Below are 12,785 nucleotides of genomic sequence, written 5' to 3' on the forward strand. Positions count from 1 at the left end.
TAGCAAAGGGTTATCTTCTAGAACGTCATAAATCACTGCTAGTTTTTTGTTTCGTTTTCACCAGGGGTGCTACTTTTCAATTCATGGTTCTCATTCATGCCTTTGGTTATCCCTTTATATCCTTTGGTATGCATGCTTGCTCATTTGTGCACATAAAATGCATTGAAAACAGAAAGGAAGACCTCAGTTAATGCTTTTTTGCTGGATGTCTGAATTTGTGCAGGCTTTTAGATGTTCATGTTTCCCAGTTTAGTCAGTGCAGTGACCTGAAAGCAAAACTAGGTTGATTACCCAATCTTTCATTTCCACTTTTTCATTTCCCTATGTTTTAGAAGGCAAGTGACTAGGGAAGGCAATGTCCTCAAGGGTGCCTAACTTCCACATTTTTAAGAGCAAACTTTTTTTTTTTAATATCCTTGCAGCAATCCTCTGATTAGTTGTCTACCTATGAGTTTTCGTTTGTCAGTTATAACCTTTTGTGATCCTATTAGTAAAACTAATAATTCCTTCTATATCGTCTTTTTTTTTTTTTTTTAAGTTCTTTGATGTTAATTGAAAAGACTGCCTTCTTCCCCCTGTCCTTCACTAAACATATAGTGATGACAAGGAGCTATTTTAAGTTTCTCTATAGTAGACTTGATACTTGCAGTTCTTTTGCTGACCCTACAAGTAGAAGACTTAGAGATAGTTCCTCTTCTTCCCTAATAATTCTGGCTTGCTTAAGCCACTGCCAGAATATTTACAGGTAGTAACCCGCTTTCAAATGGTTATGTTTCAGAAGTTCTTATTTAATCTGAGCTTTGGAATTTGAAATACATTTTCCCCCTGAAAAAATTCGCAAGTGGTATTTTTATAAATGGGTAAGTTTCTAGGCTACCCTTTAAAGACCATTTTTTTCCTGCAATGTAGCTGAAATACTACACATTAATGTTGAAAAATATTAGGAAAATCACATTTCAGATGTACATTAGTTCCACTACAGATGTTTAAATAGATTTGGGGGGAACGGTTTGGATCCCTAAACACCTTTGCAGTGAGAGGGAAGTGGTGTCACAAAGATGTTCCCATGAAAGCTATGGAGAGAAGGCCATTGGGAATGCTTCTAGAGGAAGCCCATCCCCAGTCTCCTACATAGCAGGTGCCAGCTCTCTGCATGTGATATATTCTTAAGTCAGATGTTTGTGTAACAGGGGTCCATACATGCTCTTACTAGTGAGAAGTGAAAAATTGATTTAAAAATATTGAGTGAGGGAGTGAAAGTTTTGTATATTTTGAAATTTTCTAAGCAGATATTAATGTTGGAAAATGCTATTTTGATGCGTTTATAGGCAACATATTGACATATGTTAGTGATCATTTTTAATGGTGTGTTTGTTTTCTCCCCTCTTATAGTGCTTTTTAAAATCTTTGTGTGCTTGGTTTTTTTCCTAAAATTATTGATGTTCCTTAATTTTCAGTGAAAGGAATTTAATTCACTTAAAAAAAAAAGAAGGTACTATAATGTTAGTAGTTAAAGCAGAGTTAACTCTAGAATTGTTCTATTTTTAGTTTTTACCAGACATAATTTATTTTTATTTCAAGAGATTTTTAATATGTTAGAACTAATTTTTGACCATTTGTTATATTCTTATGAGTATAGTATAATTCCAGACAAAATGGTTATTTTGGAAAGTTACATATAGGACATAAAAGAGCATGTGCTTTGAATTCTAGGAAATGTGGGTTCTAATTCTATTCTAGATCATTTCTCAGTTCTCACAGCTCTGTTTTCTTATCAATAAAAGGAGGCTGATGAAACCTGCTTGCCTCACAGGGTTACTAATGGTAATACACAAGATTGATTGTTAATGGATGCCACCCCACACTGCTACAGGAATGGGCTGTTGGGATTAAGTAGACAGTTACTATGCCATTGGGTTTCTCTTCTCTGTGCTCCTATTTCCTTTTCATAGCCAAGTTTCTCAAAGAATAATCTACAGTCATCAGCTTCACTTTTAATCTCTCACTTTTGTCAAGAAATCAGTAATATTTAGTATTTATATTGTTATGACTATATAAGTGTTCTTCAGTATGAGTCAGGTAATCATTACTATGAGTATATTTCTTTCTTGAACAGCTTCCCATCCTCCTTCAGAATGATAATGGCTTTATTTTTCTGTTTGGTTTGTTTGCTGTTGTGTCTATCACTAATTCTTTCCCAAACACTTCACTAGAACTATAAAATTCCTCTCAATGTGGTAAACACTTTAGGTTATCCATCAAATCCATTTTAAAACCTTTTCCTTTTTCTTGGAGATATTCCTCTGGGAGGCTTTTGTCTTCCTATTCTAAGCAGGACTCGTTGCTCTCTAGGCCTGCTGCAAAACTTTTGTCCCATTTGTCCCTTTCTCATCATCCTAGGAATTTCCTGTACTTCTGTTTTGAATCCTGTTTCCTGGTTCCTGTGTTTTCTTCTTTCTTGATTTATTCCCTTGTTTTGGTGTAGCACATCCTCTACCATCCACCTCCTATTCCCACTTACCCCAGCCATCCAGCACCAGGTCCTTTTTTAAGGCAACTCTTAGAGCACCTCTGAAACTTCTACTTTCCTTTCAGTTTTCCTGTTGGATTGACCTCACCCCTCTTTTGCCTTCACAGCGCACTCTTATCATAGTCTTGTTCCATCATACGTACTGAGCACCTGCTCTACATGTCAGGCATTGTGTTCAACACTTAGGGAGTCCAAGGTTAAGAGAATGATGTTCCCAAGGAAGTTCTAAAAATTAAGTTAGAACACTGGTTCTCACTGGTGGCGGTACTGCCCCCTAGAGGCAGTTTTGAAAAGTGGGGGAAGTTTTTGGTTACCACAGTAATGGGGAGGGCACAGCTGGCATTCTATAGTCAGGAGCCAGGAATACTAAATGTCTTATATGTCCAGCACAACTTCAGATTATTCCACCAGAAATTCATGTGTGAAAATCTGTTTATAATTATCCAAGTCTCTGACCTAACTCAATTTTACACTTAAACTACCCTTGGCGACTTTTACATTGTCATTGCTTGTGCTACAGATGGAGAACAGATATTGTGTCCATCAGTGTAGGCTTATAGACAGTTTTTTTCAAAGAGGCACATGTTTATACGAAAATTAGGAATCCCTTGGGTAATAGATTATTTTGTAAATCATGCAGTAACAATGAAGAATAATATTAATTACCATATCCTATAAATAAAAGTAAGATGAGTTTCAAGAGTAAATGTAAAAAAATACTCTGTTCATTATTGTGTGTGTGTGTGTGTGTGTGTGTGTGTGTGTGTGTGTGTGTGTGTGTATGTTGAGGTATAACATACAGTGCACAGCTTGATGAATCTATATACACACATACACATAAACACATGTAGCTGCCTCCTCAATCTAGATATACTGAGTGTCTGTATAGTTAGGAAACATGGGACAAACTTTTTTGTTTTAGAAAGAGAGGGAGAGAGACAGAGAGAGAGAGAGAGAGAGAGAATCTTAAGCAGGCTTTACGCTTAGCACAGAGCCCAACATGGGGCTCAATCCAATGACCCTAGGATCGTGACCTGAGCTGAAATCAAAAGTGGGACGTTCAACCAGCTGAAACACCCAGGTGCCCCAGGAAAAACTTATTTTTAAACAGTATGTTACTTATATTTTCAAATAAGGTGTCCATTATGTTTTCATGTATACAATAAGCACAATTGAAAGTGGCCAAAAAGTCTAAAAACAAGGAAAATAGTCTATTTATTGTAGTTTTCACGTATTAACAATTGGACCCATTGTCTTAAATTTAGAAGTATTTTACCTGAAAAGGTAATTTGAGTTTAAAGAAAAAGATAGTATATTATCTGAAACTAATACATACTTATTCTGCTTCCTGACTTTATGGGAAGTCTGTACTATGTAACACTTCCAGTACCCAAAAAAGTTTTCTTATCTTCCTTTCTGGTCAGTAATCCCTAGCCATGAGAGGTAACCACTATTCTGACTTACATCATTACATCATCGTATTTCTTCAGATACTCTTTCTCTGTTTGTTAACATGTGCAGTAAAGGAAAACAGAACTAAAAAGAAACAAACAGATCTTTGCAGCCAAAGCCATGTTTTATCAGTTAACAACTTTCATACTCCCTTTTTTCCAAAGACAATTACTTAGGAGCATTTCCAAAATTTTTAATTGAAAAAGTTTCTGGTACCGTATGTAGTTATTACAAAAGCAACAAAGCTGATGGAAAATATGTAATAGAAGACTTGAGACTGCTTTTAAATAGGACTAGAACCAAATGTTACTAAATTAATGGAAACATACAAAAGTAGAAATCTCATTTTTTTTAATTAGAGGTTTTAAAATATTTATTTATTTTGAGAGAGAGAGAGCACCAATGAGGAAGGGGCAGAGAGAGGGAGACACAGAATCTGAATCAGGCTCCAGGCTCTGAGCTTTCAGCACAGAACCCAATGCGGGGCCCGAACCCAAGAACCGGGGACCATGACCTGAGCTGAAGTCACAAACTTAACTGACTGAGTCACCCAGGTGCCCCTCATTGTTTTAATAGAAATGATTTTCAAATACTTGCTATTATAGGGGCGCCTGGATTGCTCAATCAGTTTAGCGTCTGACTTCAGCTCTGGTCATGACCTGATAGTTCGTGGGTTTGAGCCCTACATTGGGCTCTTTGCTGATAGCTCAGAGTCTGAAGGCTGCTTTGGATTCTGTGTCTCCCTTTGTCTCTGCGCCTCTCCCGCTCACGCTTTGTCTTTCTCTCTCTCAAAATAGAATAAACATTAAAAATTATTTTTTAAATACTTGCTATTATTGCCACACTAAATATTAAAAACTATATTTTTGTATAATGATAAATTATGTGACTATTAAAAATTTTAATATGAAAAACCTATTTAAAATTCCGATTATATTTTTGGATTGCTCCTGTTTATTCTTACTCAGAATGTATCCATAAAGAGCAACCACGTATCTGCTCTATAGTTTCTCATATTCTTGTTTTGGCCCAGTCTATCCTGTGTTCCTCATCACCTTTTGACAGTATGATCACTGAAGTCTTTTTAAGTAAATATATATACTGAATGTAGTCTGAATTATGGTGGAATTTCTAAGTAGGATTTAATTCCCTTATACCTTACCATGTTATAATATGGTGAATTATTTTGACATGACACTTTCAATAAGGCCATCTCATTTGTAGTAATACTGCACTTCCTAATTTTCACCATTTCAACAGCCTATACTTTGTCTTGGTAGGTTATCCATACTCCATTATTTCCTCTTTTTTTTTTTTATCATATTCAAGTAATATAGACTGTTATTTCTTATAAAACACTAATTTTTCTTTTTAAAAAAAAATTTTTTTTTAACGTTAATTTATTTTTGAGACAGAGAGAGACAGAGCATGAACGGGGGAGGGGTAGAGAGAGAGGGAGACACAGAATCGGAAGCAGGCTCCAGGCTCTGAGCTGTCAGCACAGAGCCCGACGCGGGGCTCAAACTCACGGACCGCGAGATCGTGACCTGAGCTGAAGTTGGCCGCCCAACCGACTGAGCCACCCAGGCACCCCAAAACACTAATTTTTCTATTTCTGCTTATGATCTTTTGTTTTCTATGTAGAATGACTTCTAATATAAATTTTCTTAAATCCAAATTTACTCAGGATAACAGGTACAATTATTTGAGTACTTCATTATATCTGTTTTTCCTTTATATTTTTATTTATATGTACAGAAATACTATCTTTTTTTTTTTTTAGAATAGTAAAGGGGACTTTACAAAATATGTTCTAAAGGGGGAAGTTGGGTCTCATAGGGTTGAGAAACTATTCTAAAAAAATCAGTGCAATGAAGTTTGCCAGTTATTCTACTAGAACTGCTCAGGAGACTGTGGGAGTCTGTTGCAGGGGAATGCTCATTCAGGTAGAGGGTGGAATTTGTGGCAGGATCATGGAAATGTGAGGCTGTGCAGGACAAGTTTAACCTTTTCAAAAACTGGCTTGTTTCTGTGTGTTTGTGTGTGTCTTTCTTTTCTAACCGGTAAGTTCCTTGAGGGGCAGAGACCCTTTTTCCTTACTCTGAGTACCCAGTGCTGGGCCTAGTCCATGGAAAATACATAATAAATGTTGGAAGACTCAGCAACTCCCATACAGGTATGCAAGTTTGAGGGGGAGAGAATAAGTGAGAGCCTGGCTAGAAGCCAGACTGCCACAAGAGTCCCAAGGGATGGATCACTGATACGCCATGCTCAGAAGAAAATTTAATAATTGCCTAAGTACTTTGGGGATATATCCCCTAAATATCCCCAAATCTTAAAAGACTTGAAATTAGCATATTATTCTAAGGCAAGGGTCCTTAGAATACAGGGAGATTATTAATTTGAATAGAAAAAAATAGATTGTTATTTTTACTAACCTCATACTGAAATTTAGCATTTCCTTCAGTGTTGAATGTAGATCATGGTGGTAGAATTAGCAGTACCTGTAACTTTTTGCTACTAAAAGCCACAGATATTTTCAATTTTAGTTATTGCAGATACCTCACAATATTGTTGATGCTCATTATTTTCGTATGATGGTAATTATTAGACCTGCCACTTGATCTTATTTAAATCATTAATAAAGAAGCACATGTATTACCTATCACAACGCTTCAATAGTTGTATTTTAAATTTTATTGTAAAACACTCTAAAATTCTAGAGTAAGCAAAAGCAATGAATAATGACAGAAACCAGATGAGTGGTGCTTCTTGTAGAGAAGGTTGGTTGGGAAAGGGGCACAAGGGAACTTTGTAGGGTGAAGGAAGTGCCCCATGTATGGTTTGCATATGTCAAAGGTGACTGAATGTTAAACTTGAGATCTACATTTTGCTGTATGTAAATTGTACCTCACTTAAAAAAACTAACACATTTAAAACTATTCTTAGAAAGGGTCTGTAGGCTTCATCCAAGTGCCAAAGAAATCTCTGGTAGCAAAACTGGTTAAGAACCCTTTTTCTGAGGCCATCCTGTTACCTTTGCCTTTGCCTTTCTTTGAGTACCCTCTTTCTTCCAGGTGCTTTTGCTATTCGTTTCCTTTTTTTTTTTCTTTTTCCTAAATGTGGTCTACATTTTTCACCTAAGGAAAGTCAGAAAAGAAAATAGCAGCTATGAAAGAAATTTTTCTTGCTTGGCTTATCTGCCACTTTCTTGAAGCCAGTAAGGTTGTAGCTCTCCTAACATGGTTATATATTTGCTTAGATCTGAAGTAATTTCCAGTGAGAACTACTCTTCTAAAAACTAATTTGTAGAGAATTTCAAAATGGAAGGATTTTTCTTATCCAGTTTTGCTTGGAGTTTAGTAGGATTTTTGTCCTTTTATATCATTGCATATGCAGTTCTGTTATGAAGTAGCCGTGAACATTTATAACAAAGATTGGAAGAAAATAAAATGTATTAGGAATCAGTAAAGCACCAAGGAATTAGGAAAGAACAGATGAACATAAGGGAAGGGAAGGGAAGTAAAAATAATATAAAAACAAGGAGAGGGACAAAACATAAGAGTCTCTTAAATACAGAGAACAAACTGAGGGTTGCTGGAGGAGTTGTGGGTGGGGGGATGGGCTAAATGAGTAAGGAGCATTAAGGAAGACACTTTTTGGTATAAGCACTGGTGTTATTCATAGGGGATGAATCGCTGCAATCTACTCCTGAAATCATTATTGTACTATATGCTAACTAACTTGGATATTAATAAAAAATAAATAAATAAAATTAAAAAAATAAACATTAAAAATTTTAAATTAATATTATTGACAATCTATTCCAGATTTTTTTCCAGAAATTCCATCTAGTATCCTCAATACAATGTGATTGTTTATTCCAAATTCAAATGTGTTTTACGTGTATAAAATTCAGAGTAATAAATATCAAATATTAGCCTATATTTACTTTAAAATGGGATGATAGTGCTTGAAGATGTTAAATACAGTGGTAGATCACATATATCTTAGGCTATTAGGGGCACATAGTGTTAGGACTACTCCTAATAGAACTCTTGTTGCCTATCATACCTATTAGTCTTACTCTACGGTTCTAACACTTCCATAGTCTTTTTATTTATCTAGATAAATTTAATGGGACACTTGTTGTAATAGATTACAAAGTATGCTAAGAAAGATTGAGCTAAGGTGGGTAGTCTTAACGGATTTTTGTCCAAATAGCATCTATGTATCTTTTATGACTTGGTATTAAAGAACCTAAAATACTGTTTGGTGGTTTCTTTGCAGCCTCTCGTGTGGAAAATTTGAAATGCAGAGGAGAAACAATAGCTAAAGAGATCAGTGAAGCCATGAAGGTAAAAGCTACATGCTAAACAGTTATAAAATGAATGAAATGTGTAGCTAGGTGTTTGTTTTCAACATCTATGTGTATTTTAGTCTATTGTAACAGGAATTCTCAGTAGTCTTTTAAGTAGATCTTTAATGAATTTATGAAGTGACAATAACATTCAGAATAACTACCATTTAATAGGAAGTATATGCCAATATATCTGACTTCTTTGAAGATTGGTTATATTTTTTAATTCTGAGATTTAGCAGTCTATCAGACGGTTTTGGATAATAATACCACCTAACACGTAGTGAGCATTTATGGGTCAGACACCATCTAACTGCTTTACATATATTATCTTACTTAATCCTTAAAATAACACTATGAGATAGGTACTGCTAATTTCTGTGTTTTATAGTTGAGAAACTGCGGCTCAGAGAGGCTCTAGATTGCCCAAGTAAATGAGTCAGGATTTACACCCTGGATATTTGGCTCCCGAGCCTTTACTTTTTTTTTTTTTTTTAAAGTTTTATTTATTTAGTTTGACAGAGAGAGAGAGAGATCATGCATGTGCACATTGGGGAGGGGTGGAGAGAGAGGAAGAGAGAAAATCCCAAGAAGGCTCCTCGCTGTCAGTGCAGAGCCCTGTGTGTGGGCTCAGTCTCATGAGCTGTGAGATCATGACCTGCGCTGAAATCAAGAGTCAGACGCTTAACCAACTCAGCCACCCAGGAGCCCCAGTATACTCTTAATCACTGTATTATGTATGCTGCGTATTCAATTTGGAGTCTTAGTATTATAATAAAATTGTTTATCTTCTCGACATTTATTTTATGCAAACAAGAAAACATTTGGATTTCTAGTATATGAAAATTATTTTTAAAAAACTCCTGAATCTTCCTTGTTCTGATAATTTTCTATGACATTCTTTTGTGGTTTGTATTGATTCCATGATTTTCTGGTGCTCATGCTTCTCCCATTGCATGTTCTTTATCAGGAGTTAGCAAACTAGTGAGCCAGGCAAGAACCCAGCCTGCACTTGTTTTTGTAAATAAAACTTCATGTCACAGCTCTGCCTATCCATTTACTTATTGTCTGTGGCTTCTTTACATTACAATGGCAGAGTTGAGTAATTGTGACAGGGATGTGAGGCCCTTTACAGGAAAAATGTACTGATCCCTGCCTGGTCTTGATGATCGGGATTTCCAAAATACTTACTATCCTAAAATATGGAATCTTAGACATCAAATCCTTGGCCCTGAAATTCTGTTAACTTCCTGTTGCCAAAGTTTTGTTTTATTTTATTACCAGACATTGTAGGAATAGAATATATCTTTTTAGTTTTAGTTTTTGGTTAAAATCTCTCAGCATTTAAAATTGGTATTTTAAGGTAAAAGCAAATATCCATGACCCAAATAATTAGGTCTTAGAAAAGCCTTGACCTAAAGAATTAAAATCTCGAGTGTTGTGTCTGTTTCTCTGTGGTTGTGTTTCAAACTGAGATTAATGTTAAGTATTACTGTTGTTTGTTTAAGTCCTTGCCTGCATTAATTGAACAAGGAAATGGATTTTCCCAAGTTTTAAAGATGCAGCCTATTATCCAGCTCCAGAGAGTCCACCAAGAAGTCTTTTCCGCTTGTTACAAGCAACCAGATGTTAAACCTGAGAGCTTTATTACACAAATAGAAACCACACCAACAGAGACTTCTACCAGGAAAGCCACTGATGTGGTACTGAAAAGAAGGCAAACTAAAGACTGTCCCCAGAGAAAATGGTATCCGTTGCGGCCAAAGAGAATTAATCTTGACACCTCTTGACAGCTCTTTTTGTTTATCTTGGGAGTTGAAATTCGGCACTATCAACATTTAGATTACAGCCTAATGCCTAGACAGGGCTTCCTTTAAAAAGACAAATAACTCTTTAACTAGTGATTCCTTTATACAAATATAGTAGCTCTATGCTGACATAGAATGTAATCATTGTGTTTCCTTATCATTTTGTCTTTAGTGATGAAAAGCATATTTTTTGAATATTGGCACAAAGAGATCAGTGGGTATTAAGAGTGCAAACTTTTACTGTCCTTAAATGTAATCAACTCTCGGCTACCTTACAGCTTTTGTGGAATACCACGAGTAGCATTCTATTAGATTTCTGGTGTACATCTTTCTCTAAAAAAGAGCAGTGTAATAGGTATCTTTATTTAAATGCTAAAAGTAATCCTCTGTTCTGATTAGGAGCCAGGAGCAGATTCATTTGGGTTTTGTTTTTGTTTTTGTTTTTTTTTCAATGCAGTTTTGACTTATCACATTGATATGCAGATGAGAAGACTGGCTTTGACTTTGTTACTCCAAGTTCAGCTAATTTGGATTTGTGGTGTTATTTTTAGGATTTTTGTGTTTTTGTTTTGTTTTGTAAGACAAAGAAGACTTATTTATATAAGACTTTCTGTTAGAAATAAAAATTGGCATGGAGCCAGTATTTCTTGTTCACACTTCTCCACAGGCCTTTCAACTTTTAAATATTATTTGACTTAGGACTAGTAGTTTCTTTTTAGGGTTTTTCATTATTTCCACATGATTGCAGTTCAAAAATATATATCGCATTAATACATTAACAAATTGTCATTGCGGAACAAAAACAGATGTAGTCATACTGAACTATTTTACATTTAAGGATGCTTATTTATCAAAGATATAATTATTGGTAGAAGTCTGAGAAAGCTATGTTGCCTATACTTCTAACATTTCACTACAGTTTCTTATAGCTCTTACTGTACCTCTTTGTCACAGTAACACAATGCAGACAGGGCCATCTAGCTTTTCTCCTTTTGATGACTGTACGACTTCATTCATTGCAGAGGAATTTACTAATCATGAGGTTGGAAAATCTGTACTTCCCTTGTTTATTATGACTTAATCATAAATGTCTAAATGTGACAGAAAACCTGTCTCATTGAAGAAAATTTATAAAGCCACTGTATTTCACTCTGTATTTTAATGTTACAATTTGATATCTGTATATTTGTAACAGCAGTGCGTTTTTTATTAAAATAATGTACAAAGAACTGAAATCTTAAAACTATGTATTTTTTAATTATCTCAGGCATCTTGAGCTCAGCTTTAGTTGAATGGTAAATAAGCATCCTGCATTTCTCAACATACTGAATTTCACTTTAAAGTCGTTATGAGGCTACAGGAGCACCTGGGTGGTTCAGCCGGTTAAGTGTCCGACTTCAGCTCAGGTCACGGTTTCGCAGTTCATGAGTTCGAACCCCATATTGGGCTCTGTGCTGACAGCTCAGAGCCTGGAGCCTGCTTTGGATTCTATGTCTCCCTTTCTCCCTGTCCTTCTCCTGCTGGCACCCTGTCTCTGTCTCTCTCTCAAAAATAAACATTAAAAATTAAAAAAAAAATTAAATTGTTGTGAGGCTACAGAATATTGCTATTCTAATATAGTGCTAAGTTTTTTATGGCATAAAATTCTGTATGAGGTGTTTGACTTCAATAGCCTATAAACAGTTGTGAATTTTCCTGGATAATTGCATTGATGATTATATAAGAAAATGCCTTCCTTTTTTTTTAAGATGTCTATTTACTTACTTTTGAGAGAGAGAGAGACTGCATGAGTGGGGAGGGGCAGAGAGAGAGGGAGACAGAGAATTCGAAGCAGGCTTGAGGCTCTGAGCTGTCAGTGCAAAGCCTGATGTGTTGCTTGAACTCACAAACCATAAGATCATGACCTGAGACAAAGTCGGATGCTTCACCAAGTGAGCCACCCACATGCCCCTAAGAAAATGTCTTCCTTTTTTAAGAGATACATATTGAGATACATAGAATTTAATGACTTCATGTCTTGGATTTTCTCAGAAATATGTCAGCAAAGAAAAAAAGAGTAGATTAAGTAAATGTGGCAAAAATCTTAGTAATAGTGGATCTGTATATGTATCCATTCCTCTACTCTTTTTTTTTAATTTTTTTTAACGTTAATTTATTTTTGGGACAATGTGAGAGACAGAGTGTAAGCAGCAGAGGGGCAGACAGGGGGAGACACAGAATCTGAAGCAGGCTCCAGGCTCTAAGCTGTCAGCCCAGAGCCGGACGCGAGGCTCGAACTCACGAACCATGAGATCATGACCTAAGCTGACGCTTAACTGACTGGGCCACTCAGGCGCCCCATTCCTCTACTCTTATGTCTGTTTGGAAATTTTTATAATTAAAAAAAAAAAAAAAAGTTTGTTATACCTTAAAGGTCCCAGACAGCTGAAACTTGAAATCCCTCAGAGAGCCCACAGTTCCACTCCACAGTTATAGGAGAGTTCCGAATTAAAGACCACTGGACAAGACAGTATGTTGCCATTTTTAACTAGGATAAGCATGGCTGATACAAGTAAAAGTATTGGTTAAGTATACATTTCTAAGAGAGATTAGAAGTATTTTCTTCTAAGAAGAGAGATTGAATTCCTGCATAAAG

The 12,785-nt window shown here is 35.8% G+C and overlaps 1 protein-coding gene across 2 annotated transcripts in view; it reads left to right on the plus strand.

The window, feature by feature from the left end:
• The window catches only part of NSL1 (NSL1 component of MIS12 kinetochore complex), a 57,909-nt gene that overhangs the window by 23,486 nt on the left and 21,638 nt on the right, over window positions 1-12,785 (plus strand). The window contains exons 5-6 of one of the 2 annotated variants that reach the window (XM_007096172.3): window positions 8,273-8,340; window positions 9,851-11,471. In XM_007096172.3, coding sequence (XP_007096234.2) covers window positions 8,273-8,340; window positions 9,851-10,132 — 350 coding nt within the window. In that variant the 3' untranslated portion in view covers window positions 10,133-11,471. Of the gene's footprint in view, window positions 1-8,272; window positions 8,341-9,850; window positions 11,472-12,785 lie in introns of those variants that run through there. The other variant, XR_006214029.1, reaches the window with a different exon arrangement.

This window comes from Panthera tigris, chromosome F3, assembly GCF_018350195.1.
Source record: "Panthera tigris isolate Pti1 chromosome F3, P.tigris_Pti1_mat1.1, whole genome shotgun sequence".
Taxonomy (NCBI): domain Eukaryota; kingdom Metazoa; phylum Chordata; class Mammalia; order Carnivora; family Felidae; genus Panthera; species Panthera tigris.